This window comes from Pipistrellus hanaki (assembly GCF_964339955.1).
Source record: "Pipistrellus hanaki genome assembly, chromosome: 6".
NCBI lineage: Eukaryota > Metazoa > Chordata > Mammalia > Chiroptera > Vespertilionidae > Pipistrellus > Pipistrellus hanaki.
Window position 1 is genome coordinate 52,508,550 of NC_140508.1, and position 25,742 is coordinate 52,534,291.

At 49.1% G+C, this 25,742-nt stretch overlaps 2 protein-coding genes across 13 annotated transcripts in view; one reads left to right on the top strand and one right to left on the bottom strand.

Moving 5' to 3' along the window:
* The window catches only part of ZNF236 (zinc finger protein 236), a 72,186-nt gene extending 62,724 nt beyond the window's left edge, over positions 1 to 9,462 (top strand). For 6 of the 7 annotated variants that reach the window (XM_084887180.1, XM_084887176.1, XM_084887178.1 and 3 more), the window contains exons 28-32: positions 1,965 to 2,096; positions 4,059 to 4,256; positions 4,816 to 4,945; positions 6,129 to 6,305; positions 7,137 to 9,461. In XM_084887180.1, the coding sequence (XP_084743306.1) occupies positions 1,965 to 2,096; positions 4,059 to 4,256; positions 4,816 to 4,945; positions 6,129 to 6,305; positions 7,137 to 7,261 (762 nt within the window). In that variant the 3' untranslated portion in view covers positions 7,262 to 9,461. Of the gene's footprint in view, positions 1 to 1,964; positions 2,097 to 4,058; positions 4,257 to 4,815; positions 4,946 to 6,128; positions 6,306 to 7,136 lie in introns of all 7 variants that reach the window. The other variant, XM_084887177.1, reaches the window with a different exon arrangement.
* A 3,265-nt stretch (positions 9,463 to 12,727) lies between these two features.
* The window catches only part of MBP (myelin basic protein), a 77,667-nt gene continuing 64,652 nt past the window's right edge, over positions 12,728 to 25,742 (bottom strand). For 4 of the 6 annotated variants that reach the window (XM_084887686.1, XM_084887684.1, XM_084887687.1 and 1 more), the window contains 5 exons: positions 24,806 to 24,913; positions 22,623 to 22,658; positions 22,204 to 22,236; positions 18,438 to 18,557; positions 12,728 to 14,329 (listed from right to left, as the gene is read on the bottom strand). In XM_084887686.1, coding sequence (XP_084743812.1) covers positions 14,285 to 14,329; positions 18,438 to 18,557; positions 22,204 to 22,236; positions 22,623 to 22,658; positions 24,806 to 24,913 — 342 coding nt within the window. In that variant the 3' untranslated portion in view covers positions 12,728 to 14,284. The remainder of the gene's footprint in view (positions 14,330 to 18,437; positions 18,558 to 22,203; positions 22,237 to 22,622; positions 22,659 to 24,805; positions 24,914 to 25,742) is intronic. The other 2 variants (XM_084887688.1, XM_084887689.1) reach the window with 2 other exon arrangements.

Below are 25,742 nucleotides of genomic sequence, written 5' to 3' on the forward strand. Positions count from 1 at the left end.
ACAAAGCTTTGCTAGTACAAATGGCACCGTTTCAATCTATGCCACGTTTAGGTAAAACAATTTGATACATGGACATACCTAAAGTACTATCATTTCACCTTTTTAAAAGGCACACGTGGGAAGTAAAGAATCTAAGTCAGCCCTAGCCAGTTTGGTTCAGTGGATAGAGCAGTGTTTTTCAACCTTTTTTGGGCAAAGGTACACTTGTTTCATGAAAAAAATCACGAGGCACACCACCATTAGAAAATGTTAAAAAATTTAACTCTGTGCCTATATTGACTATATATAAAGTAATTCTCTTGAATAGGAATCAAATAAACACAAAGAAAGTATTTTATAATTACTTTATTATGAAATATTAAGTAATCAAAATAGTGAAAAATTATAAAATTCTTGTCTTGTCTGCACCTACGGCACACCAGGCAACATCTCGCGGCACACTAGTGTGCCGCGGAACAGCGGTTGAAAAACGCTGGGATAGAGCACTGGCCTATGGATTGAAGGGTCCTGGGTTCTACTTTCAGTCAAGGGCACATGCCCAAGTTGCAGGCTTCATCCCCAGTGCAGGAGGCAGCCGATCCATGATTCTCATTATTGATGTTACTATCTCTCTCTCCCACTTCCTCTCTGAAATCAATAAAAACATAAAATAAAATAAAAAAAGCATCCAAGTCAATTTGAGAAGCTCTGCTTGTCTGGAGCTGTAAAAATGACTTTGTAGCGTCCCATCTGCCCCACCTGTCTATGTCCTACCCATTGCCCTGCTCTGTCTGCCTCAGGAAGTATCTTTCCCGCAGGAAGTGGACCCAGTGTTCTATTATGGGTGAAGTTTTTTAAAGCCTTCTTAGTCCTCCCCCTCCTCTATTCCTTATCTTCCCTGTGGGAACCCAGATTGTTTTGTTCTGGAGACATTGAGGAACAGCCTCACCTTCAGCCGCAGGGTACCTGACATATGACCCAAGTGTCCTAGTGACTCCTTACCCTTCAGCATGAGGCACTGATATTGAGTCTTCAAGTTAGTATGCTTCAAAAGAGCGTTTGGAGTCTGTGTAAGGTATGTTTAGAAGTAGCTTTGATTTTAGCAGTTCCAGTTCTGTATTAAGTTGTTTCTATAGATTCAGCATTTGTAGTACAAAGTCAGGTAATTTAAGCTGAGCTTCCCCTCTGCACCCCCATCCCACTGACCACATCTATAATTGCCTTGTCTCCGATTCCCAGTCAGTAGAGAAGGGTGTGCTAGAGTGGTCATAAGACGCATAGTAGTTCTGTGCAAAGTGGTACGTGTATTTTTAACAAGAAAACATTCTTTATATGTAGTTTATAACAACTTAATAGTCTTTCACGTGCTTACAAATTTGTGTGACCATCAGCATACCTACTTTTAGGACATTTTGTGACTTTGTGCCATTGGCAGTTAGCCATCACTCCCATGTCCCCCTGAACCACAAGCTCACCCCATGCCGCGCTGTGTTCTCCAGCCTCTGAAAACCATTGATATACTTCCTGTCCCCACAGATTTGCCTGTTTGGACATTTTCCATAAATGGAATCATACAATGCTCTTTGGTGACTGGCCTCTACCATTTAGTGACTGCTTTCAACCTTCATCCATGTTGTAGCCTGTGTCATACTTCGTTCCTTTTTATTGTCGAATAATATTTCATTATATAGATACCACATTTTGTTTATCCAGTTCATGGATATTATGGACTGTTTCCCCTTTGTGGCTATTGTGAGTAGTGCTGCTTTGAGCATTCATGCACAAGGTTTCAAGTGGACATAGGTTTTCATTTGGGGGATAGATACCTCCAAGCGGAATTGCCGAGTCATGTGATTCTGTGGTTACCTTCTGAAGACTTGTCAACTTGTTTTCCAAAACGACTGCACCATAACAGACCTTCTAAATTATTACTGGATATGATAATGTTATGATGTCTAAAGTAAGTGATTATCTTTGTTCGGCAGGGTCAGCAGTTCCCAGCCTTGCTCACCGATCCATCCCTCTCAGGCCACGGAGGAGCAGGCTCTCCACAGGTCATCTTGGTGAGCCATACCCCACAGCCAGGGTCCACTGCTTGTGAAGAGATCGCCTACCAGGTACAGGGCACGCTGTCACTCACAACCATTCATGCTTTTTAAAAGCACAGATTCAGAAGAGATGGGGAATGGAAATGTGGGTCTCCAGCAAATCCTGAGTGTGAATAGTATGAGCTGTGAGGGTCCAGGGACAGCGAGTGCTGAACTGCTGATACTAGATATTGTTCCTTTCATGATTTATGCACCACACAGTGAGAGTTAGCAAACAATAATGTATGGATCTAGTTAGAAATTTATTAATATCTTCCACTTGCCTACTGATCAGACTTCACATGCCATTTACCCCCATTTAGTTTTTTTATAGGTTTTCTTGAAAGACCTTTGCTGATCTTCTATAGACTTGTTATATTTTCTCTCATATACACAATCATATGTGTGTGTATGACCTACTTGTCGTTTGAGTAGTCTCATTTCTTAAAATGCATATTGTCTCTACTCAGCGAATGATAGTTATAAATATAGAAGAGTCTACACACTCTTTCCTTAAAGCTTTTCAGAGTTACAAATACAGTAACAGTCTCTGAATGGAAGAAGCATTAACTTTATGCTTCAGCAATTTCAGCAAATGATTTTCAAGATGACGACTCACTGGTTTTTAGTGGGGCCAGGACTTTTCCATAGAAGGTGGACATGACCTGCATAGGGAATTTCCCTCCTCTTGCTGAGTTTCTCTTTGTAAAAAGGTTGCAGTTGGTGTCCGGGTCCCCAGGACCACGCTTACTTCAGCGATGCACTAGGGCACCCAGGGCTCAGAGACATCTATGGTTGTCATGGTGCAGGGAGCGGCACAGCGAATGTTCCCTCTCACAGTGAGGTGTTGGGTTCAGAAGCAATTGTTTGCCAGTGAATATTGAGTGTGCTGGTGGATCTGAGCGCCATGCACTCGGGCCCTGTCACCGCATGCTTTGCGTGCAACACTCGTAAACCAGGTATGTATCTGCACTCACAGAGCAGCTTGAAGCACCGCTTACTCTAGAGGTTCTCAAATTTGTTTTTGACTCACAAGAAATATGCCTTATTTGGTGTCCTAAATACACACGGGTGTTTTGTTGTTTCTGTTTTACACATAAGGACTCACGTAGACATGTGCACACCTGACACAGCATCACAGAATCACTCCTGCATTCTCTCTGCTCTCCTGACTGACCTTTGCTCTTTCATTCCGTTCTCTCTTATTGAATGCTGATCAATGTTAGAACACCCTATAGACACTCTGTGTTGTTTTCTTTGAAGTATATCCACTTTTGTCTTTTCTAGTATTACGAAGAAGTATTGGCTAGAAATAGAAAACTCCATCAGTTTTTTTTTTCTTCCATCAGTTTTCTTTAGAATTATAGTTTTCTTTCACTAAGTCATAATAAATTTTTATCTGCAAAACTATAAACTCCTGTTTATAAGAGCTAAGCAGGGAAGGCCTCCTGCCTCATTCATTTATTTTGTTATTTTTAACAGCATTTCATTAGAGTGAATAGAAAGCCCATTAAAGGTGTGATCCAAAGTTTGGGGGAAATCCTTTAATCCAATCAGAAGCTGAGAATTGTTTGTGGTGCAGTTTGCTAAGAGACATCTCCAGCCATAGCAATAGTACTTCTTAGCAATATCATTTCTGTGTGTCCAAGCTAGCCCTCGCACTAACAGCATTTTCTGGGTCCTTGCTGTGTCACTGAACCCTGACAGCCAGGTACTGTGAATAGTTACATTTCTCAGATGAGGAAGCGGCCCTCACTGGACAGACAGCAATGTGGAAGTGGACAGGCAACTGGCAGTCACTTTCAGGTGACCCCTTCTGTTCTGTGAAACCACTCAGTCTGGACTCAGTGGGTACCATTGTGGTCTAACGGTGCCAAGCCCCCTGAGGACACGCCGGGCACTGTGGCTGGTGCCTATGGAGTGAGTCTGTTGTCTTCTGTTAGTTTGCCAACTACACCCTTGAGTAAAGTCCCGATTTCTGACCCATCTCAGGTAACTGATGTCTCTGCTCACCTGGCCCGGGGCAGCCAGCCTGAGAAGGAGAGCCGGCAGCACCCATGCCTGGAGTGTGGCCGCAGCTTCGCATCGTCTGCACTGCTGCTGCACCACAGCAAGGACACACACGGCCGGGAGCGCATCCACGTGTGCCCCGTGTGCAGCAAGGCCTTCAAGCGGGCTACCCACCTCAAGGTACAGTGCCCCCAGCCGCCACTGCAGCCCCTCCCCGGTGCCCAGCTCACTCACGGTCAATGAAGGGCGTCACTCTTGAGTCACAAACGTTACCACAGATTTCAGTGACAGCTTGTGCAATTTTTTTGAGGAAAAAGTCTGTTGAGGTAAGGGTGTTTACCAGCGTGTTTTAGTCCTAAGAGGTCTGGTGGCTGCATGTACCAGTTGCATGTTCATACGTTAGTCATTGTCAGTGTTGAATGCAAGTGAGAAGAACATGGAGAGACTGTCGTGCCTCAGAGTGGCCAATCCTAAAAAAGCGGTCAGCACCTTTGGCAGGTGTGGGGAGACTGAAATCCCCTCACTGCTGGTGAGACTGGACATGGTAGCCTTCTTTAGGGAAATGGGGAGGCTCCTAACCAACGGTCTCTGCACCTGCTTGCGAATCAGCACGAAAAAATGTCCAAGGCCATTCGTGGCAGCATTGTTTGTAGCCACATTGGACAAGAACTGAGTGCCTGAAGGTGGGGCAGTTCCTGTGACCACGGACATTCCTTCATTCCTGTGTTGTCTTTAACAGGAGCACATGCAGACACACCAAGCTGGCCCTTCCCTAAGCTCGCAGAAGCCCCGAGTGTTTAAATGTGACACCTGTGAGAAGGCCTTTGCCAAACCAAGCCAGCTGGAGCGCCACAGCCGCATCCACACAGGTGAGGAGCCGTGGGGCTACAAGGTCCTGGCACAGGGACCTTTGACCTGGAGGAACCAGGACTTAGCATGGAACACTTGTTCATCATAACACACATTGTGTGTAACACAAGGACCTTGTATACCGTTGTCCTAATTTTATCACTTATCGCACTAACTATCCTTTAAGTGAAAGGTTTTGCTGCTCTGACCGTGAGCATAAAGCGCAGTGTCAGGCCAAACTGCCTTGTGGTCCTGCAGGGCTTCCTTCCCATCTCTCGTCCTCACACTTCTCTGCTGGCTTTTCCTGTCTCCACTGTCAGTCAGTCTCAGAAAAACACACAGCAAGGAGCAAACTGCCTCCCTGCCTCTTGCCCCTCTGTCCTGCTCACACAGAAACCTGTTCCTATGTCCTGGGCCCTGTCCTCCGCCTCCGCCTGGTCTGGGCTCCCTCGCCTGAGTACCTTCTGCATGGGGCCTCCTGGGACCTATCCACCTTCTTGGTCCACGTGTGGGCACCCAGCAGAGGTTGCATTGAGCAGCTTTGCCTTTCACTTTCCAGTGCCTGAATTAACATGAAAGCAGTTATATGTTTTTAAAAATATTCCATATATCCTACTTTAAAAAAATATATATATATTTTATTGATTTTTCACAGAGAGGAAGAGAGAGATAGTTAGAAACATCGATGAGAGAGAATCATCGATCAGCTGCCTCTTGCACACCCCCTACTGGGGATGTGCCCGCAACCAAGGTACATGCCCTTGCCCGGAATCAAACCCGGGACCTTTCAGTCCGCAGGCTGATGCTCTATCCACTGAGCCAAACCGGTCCCGGCAATATATATCCTACTTTTAATCAAGTGGTAGGACAGTCTCATGTCCTGAAAGTCTTTTTGTTTTCCTGCCCCAATGGGTTGAAAACACTGTGTAAGCCCCTGTGCCCCTCATTTCCGGAGCCTTCAGGGCTGTCAGCAGCCTCTGGCAGTCTCTCATGTGTCACCATGGAGCGGACTTGTCAGCAGGAGCAGGAAGGACACCATGGTGACCCCTGTGAACCAGCCCGCATCTGCCAGGCATTTCCCTGTGTGTGCCCGGCTCTTGCATGTGTCCATCGTGTGGGTGTGCCCTTCGTGTGCATGTGCCTGTCTCCTGCATGTGCTCCTCGAGGGCAGGGCAGGCGCTGATTCGGTTGCTCTGCCCTCAGGGGAGCGGCCCTTCCACTGCACGCTGTGCGAGAAGGCCTTCAACCAGAAGAGCGCGCTGCAGGTGCACATGAAGAAGCACACGGGCGAGCGGCCCTACAAGTGCGACTACTGCGTCATGGGCTTCACCCAGAAGAGCAACATGAAGCTCCACATGAAGCGGGCGCACAGCTACACTGGTGAGGCCCCTGCACACATCGCGCCTTCTGTAGAGGGGCCGGCGCAATGCCCTTTCCACGGCCCTGGGGAAGCCTTCCTCAGAGTGCAGGGAAGGCCAGTGTTAGGTGCAGGATGCCATGTGTGGGTGCAGTCAGGCCGCTCTGTGCCCAGTGCTGTCTGTGTGTCTGGCTCTCATAGGGCAGAGTCAGGCCATCCTGTCCACAGACAGGCCTCTGTGCATGTTGACTCACTAACACTGGGGGTATTGAGGCTGTGGGCCCGCTGCTGTGTCCCACAAACCTGGGCCTGCACCAGTCTTTGTGAAGAGAGGGGTGATGGTCATTGGCTGGATGGGCTGCAGCGGCCCAGTGCTGTATGTATATGCTGACTAGAACCTTTGGTGTGTGACAGATGGGCCTCAGGTTTATTTAGGTGTTTGGGTGGTGTGGCCCATGCATGAAGCTGGTGGGCCTGCATGGTGACTGGCCAGAGGAAGAAAGGACACTGTCGTTGGGTTTTGAGGGAGAGAAAGTTCATTTTAATGGATACACTCCAGACCCTGCTTTGCTTCCTATCAGGAAAAGAGGCGAGTTGTGAATGTTATTGTCTGCCCCGCCTCACTGATACCACAGGAATAGCACCCTCACAGGTGGGTTTGTCAGTGGCACGGCCATGTTCACAGTCAGTACCGACATCCTCCCTGAGTCATTCAAACTGCGCTCAAATGGCTCTCCTCGTTGGGGTAGAAAGCCCTCCATTTAGGAAGTCCTTGTCTGTATTCTAGCTGTCCTTTATCTGAGTAATTTTGTGCTGCTAGAGTCTGATCTGCCTGTGCTCTGTCTACCCTGCAGGAGCCTTGCAGGAACCCACGGGCCCCCAGGAGCAGGGCACCGAGGAGCTGAGCCAGACCCTGCACCTGGAGGAGGTGGTGCCTGAGGCCGCCGGCGAGTGGCAGGCACTGGCCAACGTCTTCTGAGCAGCCCAGGGCACCCTGGGACATCTCTGAGGTTCTGTGCTGTGCAGAACGAAGCACTTGGAATTACTGTTTTGAAGCTTCAAGTGTTAAACATGTTACCACAGTAGGTTTTTAGCTATAAAATTACCTAAAGAATCATTGTCTTTCAGAGACTTAGGGAAAAAAACGGGGACATGTAACCGCATTGTTCTCATTTGTCTACAAATCACTGAACTCAGGTACGCAACAGGCAGTTTCGTCCTCTGCTCCATGGCCAGTGCGTCTAGTTACACACAAATTAACTGGATCTTACTATCATTGTAGTGTGATTTCTTTGTATTACAAAGACAACTTAACATGGAAAAGGTCATATTTTCCTTCATGCTTTATGTTCTAAGAAGCATAGCTTATAAAACAAATGTCACGTAGGTGCACAAAGTCTAAAAAAAATGTTAGACCACACAGGGAAGTTCCTTTTCTCTGTGCATTTTGAAGGTAGTAGAACTGACTCTTTTTAGTCTGTAAGTTAATAGAACTAATACCTTGAGAAATGGCTGGACCAGTTCTCTCTGCATTAAAATATCTAATCATTAGTCATAAGAAGGCAGCCTCTGAGCGTAAACCTGGGGAGCAGAGTAAACCCAACACACGGACGAGGACGACTCGGTCCGCGCGTGGCGCTGCCCTGCCTCACCAGCGACAAGCAGGCCCACGGGCCCGGTCGTGGCAGGAAGTACAAGCCCTCCGTTGCCAACAGGAAGTGAGAGAGGAGCTTGGCCCCTGCTCACCGCTGCATTAGGTACTTCTGTAGTCCAAGGGCAAGAGCGCTCCTGAGCCCGTGTTTTCCTCCTCGTGCATCAGCAGGTGTGTTTTTATTTCAGGGAATTCTTGTCTCATCAATGGTGCCACATTCAACATGTCCCACACCAAGCCCCCCGTGCCGGGGCGGCCTGTCCTTCCTGCAGCATTCCAAAGATGGAAAGTTCTCTCTCCATGTGAATTTCCCCTTTGAAGTTATTTATATGTTCTATATATAAGTGCATATGTACATACAGATATATGGGCCTCTGTGTGGCTGAACAGTATATTTTGTAAATATAAGCACTCGTCCCCATTACAGAGAGAGCGTCATCAGCGCTTTTACCTCCCTGTGAGCACTTCAGACCAGTATTGTGTTCATTTTATTAATAAATGGGTCTCTTTTTCATTGTAACATAGAGCTGGGCTGTTTTTATTTTTCTGAAAAATAACTGCCTTCATGTTCTCTCATTTCTTCTCTGGTTTCAGAGGGCAGTTTTATTATACTGTAAATAGTGTACGGACTTTGTATATTAAGAGAGGAACTCATTTCAAGTTCCTGGAAAAAAAAAACAGACATTTCACTCTTATTTTTTTGAAAGGGCATCTTTTGATTTTTTTGTTTTTGTTCACTTTTGGATATGTATATAAGTAATATGGTGATATAAAAGCTTTTGTTATGTGAAAATATTTAAGTCAGAAAACTGTTAAATAATATTACTTTTTTTTCAAACTGTTGTGTATTGTATATTTTTTTAAGGGGAAAAAGCCTTATTTGACTTATTCTTGTGATGCTGGACTTATTATATTTCTTGAGATTTTCCTTGAATGTTGGTGTGTGTACCTGGCTGTAGTCAGTGTATTCAGAATAATGTAATTTTGCCAGAGTTTTAAAGGTTCTGCTTCTAATGCACTTTCTTTTATAATTTTGTATTAAAATATTTTAGAAATGTTCATTAATTTTGGTAAACAAAAATCCCAAGTTGCAATTATTGGAATTTAAAAAATGTTGGTTCTTGCTAGTTTATTTATTTTGTTTTTAGCATTAAATGTCATCTCAGGACAATCTCTAAGAGGGTTTATTTAATTCTTAATTGTACGCAAGCACAGCCCTGCTCTGTACCACGAGAATCTAAAACTACTTCTATGTTGGTTAAAGAAAAAGAAAAAACCCTATCAGCAATTCGTTTTGTGAGTGTTCTCAGTTTATTAGAAAGCAAACACAACATATTAGTGTATTATTTTGATTCACTTTTAGTCATAAAAGCTGCTTCTTTGCAAAACATTCCTTGAAAAGATAAGATTTTTATGGGAGCTCTGGGTGGAGTGCAGGTTGCTCTTTATGACTTAGTGTGGCTGGTGAAGTCTCCTGACGAGAGATTTCCAGCCTTGCACAACCAGGACCCTGAGGATAGATAACAGCATCTTCAGAAAGATCTCATCTTAGCAGATCTCTTTTGGAAGAACAATAAATAAAACATGAAGTTAGGAAGAGGGACCCACTTTTCTTTTAGAATATTTAATATAAGGAAGTTTGGCACATGAATTCATTCCAAGTTCAGAGAGTTTTTAACAGAAAAGAACATTGACACCTTGCTTTCGCTCTGTGAACCCAGACAGGGAAAGCTCACTGGTGCCAGGTTGCCAGGTCTGTGGGAGAGCCTGGGTGTGGTTCCTGTGACGCCAGGTCTCGGGATGAGCCCTGTGTGCGTGGAATCCCATCCATCACGTTATTCCCATAGAATGTCAGTGGCTTAGGACAAAAGCGTCCTTTCAGGAATGGAAACTCCAGTGCCCTTGCCCAAATGGGGTGCCCTGGTCCACACGAGTTGCCCCTGCAGCTAGCCTTTGGCCTCAGTGGCACCTGTCGGTGCTTGCACGGGTATGAAAGGAGACCACACCCACCTGGATATTGCCTGTGGCCCGTCAGGTCAGCGGGAGGCTCATCGACTGCCTGTGTCCTCTGGCCGTGTGTCCCTGAGGGGACGGAGAACACCTGTCCGCACAAGGAGTACCCAGTGGTCCTCCCCATGGTGAAATTCCAGTGCCAGCCAATCTCGGCATTTAACTACGGCACCTTTCTTTAGGATATGTTGTGCTCCTCTGCCCATTGTCATTTTTAAGGAAATGTGAGTTTTTGTTTTACAATTACAACCAGTGTTCTCTTAACCTCTTCTGTAACATGGTCAGGAGGTGTGTGTTTAGTCCAGGCCTGAGGTTCTGCACATTGAAGTGCATTCCCTGTAGAAGAATATTCTAACTTACGAGGAGACCCATTTTTTTTTTTTTTTAACAACAACAAAAAAGTTTCCTTGGATTTATGTAAGCTACACCTATTTAAGAAAATTTGTAAGGGATATAGGATTGTTGTCTGGTTACAGTTTTAGAGAGAGATCTCATGCCTTCTCTGCATATCTACCCCCCACCCAAAAGTTTATTTCAAAGTCAATACTCTACCCTCCCCCCTACCACCAAGAAAAAGTTAATCCAAGGGTCAATTGTTGCTAATTAATTTCTTTTTTCTAGACTGTCTTGTACAAAGTGAGGCAGAGTTGATACTTGTGAACCTAAACGTTTTGCCACTTTATCTCTAATCGTGTGACACAGGTAATTTGGAGTTTGTAGGATAGAATTTCAGAAATGCCTGCATACACTTGGGGCCTCCATGTCTTTACCTTATTCTAGTGAAAATTAGCATTTCAAAATCTAATGGCATCTTCATCATTTAAAAAGTGTGTGTGGGGGGCAGACTTTTGGTTAGAGTTAGAAACCCTGTATATCCCTCTTAAAGAAGCAGTCTCTGCCTTGGGGAGGTTTCTAAGCAAATGTCATGCTTGGTCATTGCTGATCTCATCTGAATTTACGGGCTTCCTCAGTCATACCAATGAGTCCACACTCGTCCTCTCACACCCACCCGCTTTCTACGGGTGCCTCATACAATATTTCAGCGCTAACACTGGACACTGAGTGGCAGCATCAGTGGCAGGAGCAGTGGGCCGTCACCGTGAGGCTTTGCTGTTTAACCATTATGTGTAGTGCTTTACAGCATGATGGCTTCTGTGTTCAGTCTAAATTTGTAATCTGTTTGATCAGTTCTAAAATGACAAAGTGATTCACTCTTGATTCACCACTGAAGAAAAAAAAATTTTTTTTTATTGTTTAAAGTATTACAAATAATGCGTATGTCTCCTTCCCCGCCCCCCCCCCCCCCAGTGACCTTCCCCTGGCCTCCCCTACCCCCCCTCCCACCTATCCCCTCCAGTGAATTGTGAGGGGGGTGTCTCATTTTCAAACTTTTAGAAGTTGGTGGTTTATTGAGTCATTGTCTTGTTGAGATAGTAAATGAAGGATTTTTGTCTTGGTTCCCTTTGTTTCTAGCACAGAGTAAGGACTCCATATACTTTGGGAGGAAAGTGATGTGACTGGACTTTCTCAGAGAGGCTGGTTAAGAGTTTTTGCCCCACCTCGTTGCCTGTTTGGGGGGGTGGGGAAGGGTGTGCTCTAATCATTTTTAAATATGGGGGTGGTGGGATGGGACTATTTCAAGTGATCAGATTATGGGAAATGTATTCCCTCTACAGTGGATTGCTCAACTACCTGAAGTGCTTCTCCCAATGAATTTCCCAGGATACTTGGCTCTTACGATGTGAGAGTGTTTGCATTTAAACACGAAGGCATGACTTGGCCCAGCATCTTGTGCACATCTGAGATGCAAGGTGACTTGGGGCCTCAGGTTAGCTGAGCCCTGGCACTGACCATTTATATATTAATTATCTCTGCATGATTTTCCAAATTCCTCCATCCTAGGAGGTTTGGGAAGAGAAGTAAAAAGGAAGAGGGTTGGTCAGTATTGGCTTGGAGTCCCTCGGCCCCACCGTGGGGCTGCCTGCTGCTGAGTGTGGCTGCACACACTCCGAGGCTGTGGGCTCCAGCAGACCCAGGCTGGGGCCCTGCCCTTGTCCCACCGGTGGCTGCCCTTGCTGGATTTCACAGATGCACAGAGTTCAGCACCACTGCTACCGAGGCAGAAGGGAACCCGTGGTGGTGTCAAAAGCAAAGCAAAATAAAAAATCATTTTAGTGTGTCTTTTTGAAAGAGAATTCTTGTATAAAATCAACTATAAACTAACATTCCCAAAATCACTTGTCAATGTCTCTGCAAGATAAAATGTGGCTAAAAGTAATTTGTCAGAGATTCCTTACTTCACATGAGCAGGTAAATGCATGTAAAAGATGGTTAGCCAGGCTGGCATGGCTCAGTGGTTAAGCATTGATCTATGAGGCAGGAGGTCATAGTTTGATTCTTGGTCAGGGCACATGTCGGGGTTGTGGGTTCGATCTCCAGTAGAGGGTGTGCAGCCAATCAATGATTCTCTCTCATTGATGTTTCTGTCCCTCTCCTTCTCCCTCTCCCTTCCTCTCTGAAATCAGTAAAAATATATCTTTAAAAAGTTGGTTTAAAGATAACTTGAAGATTCTCTTTGTGGTAAATCAGAGAACCGACGCCCTCACGGTGATCCGCCCCGCCTTCTCTCATCAATGTGTGAGCCATGCGATGACATCGCACCTGGGGGAGGTGCGGCCGGCTGTGTGCCGTGACCACAAGTCCGTGCCCGAGTTTGCTTGGATGTGATGATGGCGGCATGTGGGCTCACGTTTCACGGACGCAAATAAGAGACCCCGTGCGAGAATCATTAAACGTTTATTTATGTCACTATTTAAGACAGTGTGTTCTCCCCGTGACAGCCACGGCTGCTGCCGGGGTCATCTGCGTGGGGCTCACACCAACATCAGCTCATGCAGACCGCTCGGAGTGAGCAGTTTGGAGGTTTTGTTTACCAAAGGTTTTGTTTTTTTTGTTTTTTTTTTTGTTTTTGGTTGTTTTTTTGTTACCCTCTCATCACTGAGGCTATGAGTTAATAGACATTATATAAACCCACACTCAACATTCAGGATTAGATGGGATTAGAGGGGCCTTACGGAGGCCACTCCTCATCTTCATTCTATAGGAAAAGGAGGTTGCAGGGGTCTGGAGGGAAGATTGAGAAGAGGCACTAAAACTCAAAAGGCACAATCAGTACGTTATGGAGGGGCAGGGGGTGTCCGCTGACATTAGAAGGGTACTGTGCAGAGGACAGCTTTTCTAGCCTCAGTAGTCAGGCCCAGCCATAGGTCAGGGTCAGGGGCAAGAGCCGGGTTAGGGGCAGGGATAGGATTAAGTTCAGGGTCAGAGGCAGGGCTAGGATCAGGGTCAGAGGCAGGGGCAGGGCCAGGGGCAGGGGTAGGTTCATGGTGATCAGGGGTGGGCCCTACTAAGCCTAGTCACGCAGCACATTCACTCCCAGGATGTAAGCACACGGAGGGTTATTCTTCCACAAGGTTAGTGTTTGCGATGTGCACTGCCATGCTGAGCATGCCACCTGTCACGGTTGGCTTTCCAGTGACCAGGGTGACACCGTGCGGCCACCCCAAAATCTCCTAAGGTCCGCTTTCTCTGTGCAGGTCTCCCTGAGCTCTCAGCCGGGCTCTGGTGACGAAACAGGGCTCTGGAGGGGCCACTTTGGTCCCCGCTATGTCCTCGCCTGTTTCCTGCTCCAGGCTACTGCCGGCCCTTTTGCCTCCTTCCCTTCTCCATCCAACACGAGGTCAGCCCACCTGGCGTGGGAGCAGCCCACAGGGCCTCTGCGCCCACCACTCTGCTCTCTCCCAAGCTGCCCACCGGCATCCACATACCGAAGCTCCCGCGGGGGTGACGCCACTCCTGCTGCCTAGTCCTGTTAGGAGGGGAAGGGGCCTTAGGAGGTGAGATAGGGCAGGGACAGGAACTGGAGGGAGCGTGGCCGCAGGCCCACCACCCGCACGTGTCCTGTGTCACAGCAGTGCCTCCCAGCAGTGCCTGAAGCCGGGGGTGGGTCAGAGTGCAAAGCAAGTCCAAGGTCGGAGGGTCCGTGGGACGAGGCCGGGCTCCGGGGCGCCCGGCGCGTCGCTGCGGAATGAGACTCCAGGACACGTTGTGTTCAGACACAGAGTCGGAACAGTGGAACTGTTTTGTGTTTGTGTTGTCCATGCAGCCGTGGGCCAGAAACTGCCAGGAGGATGCGGTGTGCCTGGCCCGACTGTGCGCTCAGGCCAAGGCACCAGCGAGAAGTCGTGTCTAGAAGGAGCGGTGGGCTGGATGGGACAGTGTTAAATCCTAGGGCGGGATTATTAGGAAGCCAGGACAGGGTTCGAGAACAGGAGTCAGGGCTCAGCGTCTAGCCATGGGCGATCCAGAGCGGCTGTCTCTTCCCCCCTGAGAAGAGGAAACACAGTGTTAGGTGAGTGCCTGGACAGTGGCCATGCTCCTCTTTCCTGGAAACCATTGGGGGCGCTCTGCCACTGGGTCTGTGGCTAGAAATGAAGCCACATAAAGGTGTCTTCGCTCCACCCCTCACCACTCCCTGAACAAGTGCTGAATTTTCAGGGCTTCAGAAGAATCATTGGAATTCAGTTCCCAGGATGTTCTTGGCTAGAAATTCAGTTCCAGGTGAAAAAACTCAGTCTTCATTAGTATGCTCAGAGTGAGCACCTTGCTGGTTTTGGCTAGAAACTCCCAGGGTAATGGAGGGAAGTTGTCTGCAAACAGGGACAGGGACAATCTCACCCCTGGAGTGACACACCAGTTGCTGAACCTCACAGGATTATGAGGGGGTGGAGGGGCAGTGAAAGGAAACCCAAAGAGGAATAGACCAAAATTTGAATGCAAAATTAGCGTGTTCCTCCCACATCCATCTCAATGACATGGAGGCAAAAGGGCCATGTCCATGCTTGTCTGCCCCTCATCTGCCTCTCCAAGAGAGACTAACCTACACGGGGGCTGTCAGCAAACTTTAACTTAACCTGGGGCTTAAAACCACGAATGGACATGTTTTCTGTACAATTTTTTTTTTTTTTTTTTTTTTTTTTTTTTTACTTTGTACTTCACTGAGACAGAGACATCTGTGCAGGGCCCGCTGCATGGAGGTGGCTCAGAGGTAAATGCCCACTCTCTGAGAAGACAATACAGTTGGTCACTCATGTCATTGAGATGGACATGGGAGAAACGCGCTAATTTTGCATTCCAATTTTGGTCTCTTCCTCCTTGGGATTCCCCTTTTCCTTAAATTTCAACTGAAAAATCAATCTCTCAAAACAGAGACTTCCTTTAGAGTGAACCCCAGGAAGCAAGATATCCATGGAATATGCTGTTTCCCAGACAGTGAGAACTGATCTGATGCGGTCTAGCCTAATTCTGTGTTCCCCACGTGTGTCGGGGAGTGTCTGGAGCAGCGCTCAGGGCTGCAGCCTTCCTGTGGGAGCCGTGAACCTCTCCTCAGGGCCCTCAGAGCTGCCCTCGGGGAAGTCTGAAGTGCCTCTCCTTTTTCTGAATTTCCAGGAGGTTAACCTCAGGAATCCTATAGAGTGATTCATTCCCTACCACAGCAGAACCACTGTTTATACAGCAAAGCACACGTGTGCTGGGATGGGTTCTGTTCCGACATCCTTTACGAGGCAGCTTAAGTGAGGTTCCATTTACCCTCTGGACAACTCCTGTTCAGATGAAGCTGGTGGGCTTCCTGGTTTTATGTTCTGTTCTTGTACCTATGACTTACGGAGTACCTACCATGAGCCAAATCCATTCCACCTGTTCTCTGAGGAACGAGAAAGCCCAGCCCAGAGGTAGCTTTCACGCCCTCATGTTATGTGGGAGCTGCAGCTCAGAGGGGGGGGGGGGGGTGTCACTTCCCAGAGTCACTCAGCTCTTAAGGGGAGCTCTGGCGCTCTGCCTCCTGCTTCCCTCTGTCCTGTTTGTACCACTTTCAATCCTCTGCCTAAGGCACTGGTCTGCTTGGGGCGAGGTCAGACTGATTTGTGTTTTAGGGCAGAGACAGAACGGAGGCCGCGGCAAAGTCACCGCTCTCCACTCTTACACGTCACGGTTGTTGGGACATGCTCTGGGTAGGAATGGGTGCCAGCTCAGCTCAGGTGCGTGGGAATGAGAAACTCCTGCACATTTCGGGGTGGCTCCAAGTGGCTGGGATAGATGTAGTGTTCTCTGCCCGGTTCACCACCATCAGCCCCGGATAGCGGAATCCGGGCCCTTCCTCCCACTCTTTCCTCTCACCCCTGATTTTCTATGGTGAACGAGGAGGAGGGAGAAAAAAACAGGGGGCACGCTGCTACCTTAACTACTGTCAAACCCCACCATTTCCACTCAGCTGCCTCGAGGCCTCTCATCGCTGGGGGACTCTTAAAATCTGTTTTAACTGCTCCCGATCGAACATTCAGCCCCCGTGTGATCAGAGTAGCACAGCGGACGAATTTTTAGGTGGTAAAATTGAACTAAAACCATATTAATTGAAATTTCTTTTCATTTGATAAATGGAAGCTTCCCTTGAACTGTATAGAAATTTTAGAATTTCTAAACTACTGCCTATAAGAAGGATTTTAGGGAAACAGTGGCCCTCATTAAGGAACAAATGGGCTCCATACCCAATACCTGTGGGAGGTATAAATGGGTGTTTCCTCAGCAGAGTCCCTGCTCAGTGTGCCCTCCCCTCACCGGTTGGTTGTCACTCATAAATGATTAATAGACACTGAGCTGGTTAGTGCAGTAACTAGGTCCCCAGACACGTATTTTGTCCATTTTCTGTGAGGACAACCTGCACTTCTGGGACAAGAAGGAGATTGCTACAAACTGCAGAAAGCTGGGTTCCTCCCCGGGAGCCTCGGGCGCAGAAAGTCGTGGGGCAGCCCAGAAAGGGCCCGGGCACCGCAGGCCATCCCGTCGGTGTGACCCCCGGCGGCTCTGGGCCACAGGTGGGAACATGGCTGTGCTGAGGGCAGGGCTGGGTTTGGACCCAACACCCTGGTAGGTCCAATCTGCCCGTCTCTGCCACATTTCAGAATCGAGGTGAGTGGGTCATGACAGCCTCCATCTGGGGTGGAATTCACTTCCTTCCTCGTAGTTACATCCGAGGAGTGGATCTGCCAATATTTTCCCTGACATTAAACCAGCGAGCAGCTCGGCTACTCACCACTCACTCCATGCTTTTAAGGCTTCCTCTGAACAGCTGTGACTTCCCTAAAAGGCGGCGCCTGCTCTGTCCACACCACCTGTGCGCCCAGCACCACCAGGTCTGGGTGCGTGGGCTCCGCACAGTCTCCCAAACCCGGACACACCACATGCATGACTCATACTGGGTTAAAGGGCAGATGGGCAAATCAAAGGGTATTTGGATTACAGACCAAGTTATTCCACCAAATTGTAAACTCTTGATGTTTTAGCGAACCAGCGAAAGGGTCAGAGACCTCCCTCAGTGGGGATTTGGGCTGCAGGGCCCTGTGCTCTGTTGGCAGAGATGAGTCCTGACCCGGTGCTGCCTGGAGCTCACAGGGAGCAGGGTCCTGCCCTTCGGCTGTCACCTGCTCGCCCAGCCTTCTCTGGCTACTCTCCTGGTAACCACCTTGGATGCAGAGGCACATGCACCCTCATCACCCTCAACCCCTTCCTGCCTGGGGGGTCACAGAAAATGGACACGTATTTTGTCCATTTTCTGTGAGCACCTTTAAGTCAGTCCCTTCCCAAGGCCCTTGTATGGCCGGCTCCAGGTGGACCCTGTCCATGGGGATGCTTCTCAGGGCCCCGCATCGTGACCCTCCCCAGCACGAGGGGGTCAGAGCCAGGGACCCTCTGACCTCCACAGGCCATGAAGGGGTCTGGGACAGAGTGAGGCCTCAGCCCCTCTGACACTGAGAGTGGGTCCAGGTTAAGGCCTAGACTGGGGAAATAGCCCCTCGAGACCTGCACCGCAGCCTTTGCTGACCAGAAGGACGTCCTGAGAGCTCGGGTGTCTGAGCATGGTTGTCGCTATGAGTTACAATGACATCAGCTGCTATCCCTGCGAGTGACCTGCAGGCACCTGTGACCACATTGTTCTCACCACCTCTTCCTGTCACAGTGCTTTCCCCACGTGCCCCCATTCAGAGCAGGAAATCAAGGCTCCGAGGTCGCCAGCCATGAGCTCTTGGGCAACAAATATGGGCCTGGGCCTGTGAGACCCCAGTGTCATAACCAACGGGACACAAGCTGTGGTTTCCGGGGTCTCTCACCTGGTCCAACCATCCCCACCCCATCACCTGGTCCTGCTCATTTCCTGGGAGGGGAAGATGCTGCTGCCTCAGGCGCCCCCAGCTTCCAGGTGTGTCAGCACCCACAGACTCCCCCAGCTCAACTGTGGCCTGTGGCCCATCTTGTCCTCAAGCCCCAGAGGCCCGGCCTTGCTGGTTCACTGCTTACTGAGACGCTGAGGAATGGAGTGAGGAGGCTGGACGGCACCCCACCCGCCCAGCCTGTCCCGGGACCAGGGTGGCTACGTTACCAGTTTGAAGAATTTGGAAAGCGTGCTCTGGGTGTCCTGGCCCTTCAGTCCCTTGTGAGCAGATTTGTAGTCGGCAGCTCTGCTTCCATAGCCAAATCCAGGCTTCTGCCCCTCGGCTCCCTGCAAGAGAGGAGCACAGCTCCGGTCAGAGCCAGAAACAGGGGACGAGGGCGCAGTGCCCTCCACTGGCTTGACTCAGCGCTGGCCTGGCCTGGGCCAGGGCTCTGTTATGAGTTGCCCAAATGCTTTCATTTGAAAGATTGAGGCCTTTTCTACACCAGCGGCCTCCCTGCTTCTCACTGCCTGGTCCTCAAGAGAAGGTCAGCAGAGGTCTTAGGACAAGGCGGAGAACCTTTGCCCACACGGGGCTGGAGGAAGGGGACCCAGAGTGGCCGTTCCTCAGAGGGGCCTGGAGGAGGCCGACGCTGAGTCTGGGTTGTTTGCAAGGACTGTGCTCACATTCACTCCGTCTCCTGGAGAGCTCAGGCAGGCGGCTTGGGATGAGGTGAGATTCCCGGCCCACACCTTTCTAACGTGTGAGGATGATACTCTTGCTCTCTGTTCCAAATGAGCCTCTCCCGCTGTGCCAGGAACCATGGCACCGAGTCCCGAGGGTGAGCGTGCAGACCTGGGCCCTGGGCCCCTGTGCTGGTGCCATGGAGGGAAGGGGCAGGTCTGGGCAGGTGAGCCACATCCCTGTGGCATGCACCATGGCTCAGCCGGCAGCCTGGATGGCCTCCGCTCCCCTGCTCCCTCACTCGGGCACGTGTGGGAACCTCTCTGAGCTTCAGTTTCCTCCTCTATAAAATGCGGATGAGAACAGCCCCTTCCTTGCTGGTTGCTGTGAGCATCCATGAGTTAACAGACACCTGCTCTGGGAACAAAGCTCTGAACTTGCGGTCCTCATGGGGGGAGGGCCTCCATCCCTGTCTCCGCCCACTGCCCTCCCCCCAGGGGCTGGAGACAATCTCCTCTGTGGGCTGAAGCCATGGCAGAAGATAGTAGGAATATGAGAAAGTCTGTCCCCAGCCTTTTCTCAAATGCGTCAGTTTCCCCGGGATGTTCCCCACGAGAAAGAAACGGGACAAACTGCAGTGCGGACACTCGCATGTGAGCATTCGGAGTGAAGTGTCCCAGGCGTAGGGACGATGCTCACAGGAGGTGACCCAGCTGCCCACATCCCAGGGAAAATCTCTACTCCATGGACGGGGTCTGAGGTTTCCCTTTGTTTCAGCCAACAAGAAATAGGAGGCTGTTTCTCTCCAAAGAATTCTAGGAAAAAAAATAAAACCATCTCTTGATCGAGACCCACAAACCCCTTCAGCCTACAATCTCATAAGAGTGTTTGAGGGCTGGGGGCCTCGGGAACCACCTCACCCAGCCCGATATGTTAGAGGTGCTGGAGCTGAGCTCTGAAGGCTCAGGTTCCCCCAGGTCATGTCTGTCACTCAGCTGGGCAGGACTGAGCCACCTGTCCAGGATCCCATCACGCAAGCTGTGTCTGCACTGTCCCTCTCACTCAGCCGAGGCCGGAGAATGGACACTGGACACCGGGTCTGAGGCGGCTGCTTTCATGTGAAGATCTGTTTCAAGGTTATCGAGTGGAGCAAGGGCAGGGGAGTGAGGCAGAGAAGGCTGAGCCGCCTGCTAGAGAAATGCCAGCGCTGCCCTTGAGTCCACAGACACACGCTCCCCAGGACGGACCCAGAGGGGCGGGTGACAGTGAGGGGCGGGTGACAGTGAGGGGCTGCTGCACCACAAACAGGGAGCCACACTTCCCCACCCGGACACAAACCCAGCCTGTCTTGCTCTCCTGTTTTTCTCCAAAAATAAAGAGCTTCTGAGAACTAAATCCAAGGATTGATTTTTGGATTAATAATGTACTTGACTTTTCCTCCTTTCAGATTCATGGTCATTTATAGCTTCGAACGACCTAGAATTTATCAGAAAGCACACAGAATGGTTTAGCAGGGCTGAGAACTCCCCAGAGAAAGGCAGTCTGAGCTGTTGGAAACAGATAGGCAGGCAACGGAAGGCAGGGGAGAAGTCTGTTTGGGGGAAAATAAAATGTAACGCACATTAACAGGAGGAGAAACGAAGCGTGGAGGAGTGCAAAGGCCTTTCTGGTTAACGGCAGGTCGAGGCGGCCTGGGGAGGACTGGTGAGGAGGACTGGGGGGAAGAAGGCTGGGACCCAGCTGCCAACACGTGCAGGGGGACTTAGTGTGAAGCCCCAAGCCGGCGCCTGCAAAGCTAAGAGGCAGAGCATGCAGTTACCAACACAAGGTTTCTGGGTCAAAAGTGGGTTTCACCCTTCAGTCTCATCTCTATCTCCTCCTGGCACAGAAGGTCAACGATTAATTGTTGGTCAGAGCTAGCCCAGGGCCATTTCTGCATTATCATTACCAGTTTGCAAAGTCATTCAGTCAGGAGAAGGCTCAAGTATATTTATGTAAAGTTGCAGCAAATATATCAGTTCATAATTCAACATCAGAATGTGTTGGAGGAAATCGGGGGCTTTATGAAATCTTTTCTCTACCTTATCTCTGCAGGCATCTCCCCTCCCTCCAGTTCTCTCTCCCTTTCTCTTTTTTATTTTTATTATTTTAAAAAATATATTTTTATTGTTTTTTTACAGAGAGGAAGAGAGAAGGATAGAGAGTTAGAAACATCGATGAGAGAGAATCATCCATCAGCTGCCTTTTGCACACCCCATATTGGGGATGTGCCTGCAGCCAAGGTACATGCCCATGACCCGAATTGAACCCGAGTCCTTTCAGTCCACAGGCAAGTGCTCTATCCACTGAGCCAAACCAGCTTCGGCTCCCTTTTTCTTTTTAAAAATTTTAACCTTCTCTCATTCATTTGTATGATGCCTATTAATTGGGCATCTCGTATATGTGGCCTGTACTAGAGATTAAGGATATGTGTTCCCAAGACACACCCCATCCCTGGCCTAGAGGTTATTCTGAAAATTCTAATTTTTATAAACAAAGAACAATACTTAATATTTACCAGTAACAAAAGACTATATTTGGTTAGAATATTTTAAGTTGGTTCAGATGCTAAATTTCACTAGTATCTAAAAAGTGAACAAATTGCCTCTTTAAGGTCTTCATTAAAAAATTGTTCTGTGTTCAAGAGTTTAAAATTCCTCAGAAGGTTTTCCTGGATGGCTTGATATCAAAGCTGTAGCTATTACTAACACACACACACACACAAAACCCAATGTTTTGGGTGAGTTAAGTCATTATAACTCTGCATGTCCCCTACTGGGGATCAAGTCCACAACCGAGGCATGTGCCCTTGACCAGAATCAAACCTGGGACCCTTCAGTCCCCAGGCTGATGGTCTATCCACTGAGCCAAAACAGCTAGGGCCATTTTTCCTCATTGAAAAGTCACTATCTGGGGGTAGGCTGGCCATGTAGATGGTGCGTCAGCCTCAGGCCCACACTACAGTGGTGCTTCCTGGTGGGAGCCCCACGGGACTGGAGGGGGCCTGTGGGAGGATGGTTGTTGGCCCTGGGGTGCCTGTCACGGGTGGGAGGAAGCAGGGATATGACCTATGTGGAAAGGGGGTTGGTTGCTGCAACAGCTGCTCATTCCCCCTCAAGGAGAATGCATCCCGGGTCCTGGGGACAAGCTGGGCTGCGAGGAAAGGAAGGGGGAGCGACCGTTAGGCAACTGAAACTGAGCAGAACAGACTCGCAGTGGCTGCGAGGACCAGGAGAGGAGAAGTCGCACGGACATGAGATTGTCACCTACCCAGCTGAATCTGCTGAGGGACTTTCCTCGCCCCTGGATGAGGAAAAAAAGAAATAATGACATTGTGATCAGTGCAGGAAAAAGTCCTTTTAATAGAGAAGAAACACAATCACAGCAGCCTATGCTGAGACTGTGCACGTGTCCCGTCCAAGGGGGTGACAGTGGCCTCCTGGGCTTCCAGGGAGGATTTAGGATGAGGGTTCAGAGAACAAGTGAGCGGGGATTGATTAGCACTGTCTGCACAGTTGTCAGAGGAGCAGACGTCATGCATCTCAGCATGTCTACTTGGGACCCACTTGGCAAAACTATGAGATCAAGTCAGGTAGCCATGAGCCCAACTCTCTCTTTGGTACATTGAAGGACTTCAGGGGAGGTCTGTAAGGAAAGTGATGACTAATGAAGATATTCAGAGGTCTTACCTTTCCTTGTGATGGAGGAGGTGTGCGAGGTGTCACCTGCAAAGACACAGGGATGGTGAGCGGCGGTGGGGTCCCTCCTGCAGAGCAGCCCTGATCCTGTTTGTGAGACTCCTGTGTGGTTGGGAGTAGCCCATGTCTCTGATAGTGTCCACGACCTATTCCATGAGGGCCATCCCTCTGCCCGGCTCCCCCTTTTCTGCCCCAGCTGAGTGAGAAGTACCGCGGATCTGAGAGTTTGAAAATATCCAGTGCTATTCAGATCTTCTAGAAGTCTCTGAAGGTGCTTGGGAGAATTGAAAATGAACCAACAGGCTCTAAGCCAGGAAACGAACTCGCCTTGGCATGTGTTCCTGGGCACAGTCCGGACACACTGACGGAGGCTGTGAACGTCACTGCCACCCCTTTCGGGGGCAGGAGGTAAGTGTCTCCTGGAATGCAGGTTCTGAAGGAGCGCCACCTGGTCTGTGACTTTGAAAACTCACCAACATGGAAAGTATCATTTAAAAATGTTAGCCGCACAGGAAGTTTACAAGTAGAAGACTGCGGCTTTGCTTTTGTTTTTAAGACTTATTATTATTATTTATTTTTAGCAGTTTTAAGTTTCAAGAAAAAATGCACAGAAATTACAGAGTTCCCATGGATACTCTCTGGTTTCCCTCTTACCATCTTGCCTGAGTGGGTTCTTTAGTTCTCCTGTGAACCAATACTGTACCGATTATTAACAAGTTTATCGTTTATGTGGGTTTCACTGTGTCATACATGCTAAGAAATGTGATATAGGGCCAAAACCGGTTTGGCTCAGTGGATAGAACATCAGCCTGCGGACTGAAAGGTCCCAGGTTCGATTCCGGTCAAGGGCATGTACCTTGGTTGCAGGCACATCCCCAGTAGGGGTGTGCAAGAGGCAGCTGATTGATGTTTCTCTCTCATCGATGTTTCTAACTCTTTATCCCTCTCTCTTCCTCTCTGTAAAAAATCAATAAAATATATTAAAAAAAGAAAAAGAAACGTGATAAAGGTATGAAGTATGCCCACGATCACATCACATCATCACACAGTATAGCTTCACTGCCCTGAAAATGCCCTGTGTTCCACTCATTCATTCCTCCCTCCAACCCCTGGCAACCACTGATCTTTTCACTGTCTCTATAGTTTTGCAGAGCTTGTGTTTTTTAACTAAGCCCTCACTGTAAGTTAGTTTCAAAAGGAGTGAGCTCTTTGGTAAAATAAAAGTTCAGTGAGTAGCAGATGCTAAGGTGCTACTTGGTGCCAGATGTTAATGAGCTCCACCCCGAGGAGGACGGAGGTTTCATCTGGAGAAATGCTCATGCCCCTTATGGATTAGAGCTGAGTCATGTGGGATATACTCACACCCTTAAGGATTAGAGCTGAGTCATTTAAAATACATCCATAACCTAAATGGCTGAAAGCTGAGTCATCTAGGATATACTTTTACCAGATGAAGATATACTTATACCCAAGGATTAGAGCTGACTCATCTGGGATACACCCACATCCCTAATACATTAGAACAAGCCATCTGGGATATACTCACATCCCTAATGGATTAGAGATGAGTCATTTTACCTATACTCATATCCCCAGTGGATTAAGCTGAGTCATCTCTAATATACTTGTACCCCCTAAGGCAGGGGTCTTCAAACTTTTTAAAGTGGGGGCCAGATCACGGTCCCTCAGAGAGCTGGAGGGCCGGACTATATGAACTACTAATTCCTACTGTAACACCTTGGCTGGGCTCACTGCCCAAAAAACTTGGCGGGCAGGATCAGACTCCCCTGGGGGCTGCATGTGGCCCGAGGGCCGTAGTTTGAAGACCCCTGCGCCTAAGGATTAGAGCTGAGTCACCTGGGATATACTCACATCCCTAAGGATTAGAGTTGAGTCATCTGGGATATACTCCCATCCTTAATGGATTAGAGCTGAGTCATCTGGGATATACTCACATCCCTAAGGATTAGAGCTGAGTCACCTGGGATATACTCACATCTTTAATGGATTAGAGCTGAGTCATCTGGGATATATTCACATTCCTAATGGATTAGAGCTGAGTCATCTGGGATATACTCACATCCCTAATAAATTGGAGCTGAGTCTTATGGATATATCCACACCCCTGTGGTCAGTGCTCCCCTCAGCTCTACTCACAGTGGAAGAGCACTCACAAGGTTTTTGAAGAAGTGGACTACGCGATTCTCATCTTGGGGCCGGCCGTGCTGTGACTTCTGAGGCAGGGAGCCGTAGTGGGTGGTTCTGGCTGCATGGTGTGCATCCTGGAAGACAGAGCACAGAGACCTCAGGGCAGGCTGCACCCTCTGTTCCATCCCTCTGACCCCTGGCTGCATCAGGATCACTGGAATCAGGACTTTGTGCTGGGAAGCTGCTGAAGGCGCCCAGCCACGCCTGTGGTGGGGAGGGGACTCTAGCAGGACCTCTGCTGTGAGACTCCCTGAGCCGGGAGCTCTTCCCACCACAGAGTCCACCTCTGGGCCCCCAAAGGCAGCTCAGCACGGGCAAGGGGCCATGAAGGCCATTGGAGGGTGATGCCATCTAAGACAGGCCAGGTAGCCGAAGCTCAAACGGAAAACATCATTTCCTCAAGCTCCTGGTTTAGACAAATACTCAGGAATCACACACAAAACCACGGCAACAGCGAAGACATGCCTGGTCAGTGGCTTTGGGGTTGCATCACATGGACCGCCTGTTTGTCAAAATGAGTGACTCAGGTCACAGTGGCACCAAGTCGGCCCAGTTTGGGAAGACAATCTGTGGGCCCGCACTCCGGCATCCTGTGTGCGCCTCCCCAGCTGTGGCTCTCCCACATCACACCCTGGGGTCTGAGACCCAGCTGTCTCCCAGAATCCCCCTGCTCGGCTTCCTGCTCACACAGCTCTCAGCTCGCTGGCTCCCAGGTTTTCTTCACCACAGTCCTTGCACTCACCCCTGCCCCATCAGCACTTCTGCAAGGTGGCTCTGCCCGTTCCCTCCCTCCTTTGATCAGCCTCTTCCCCCTGGTCTGCGGACCCTCCGAGCCCGAGGCCCTGGGAGTGTCCGGTTTTCTCCGCTTTCTGTCTTAGCTCTGAGGGGACTGGCCACCTTGCT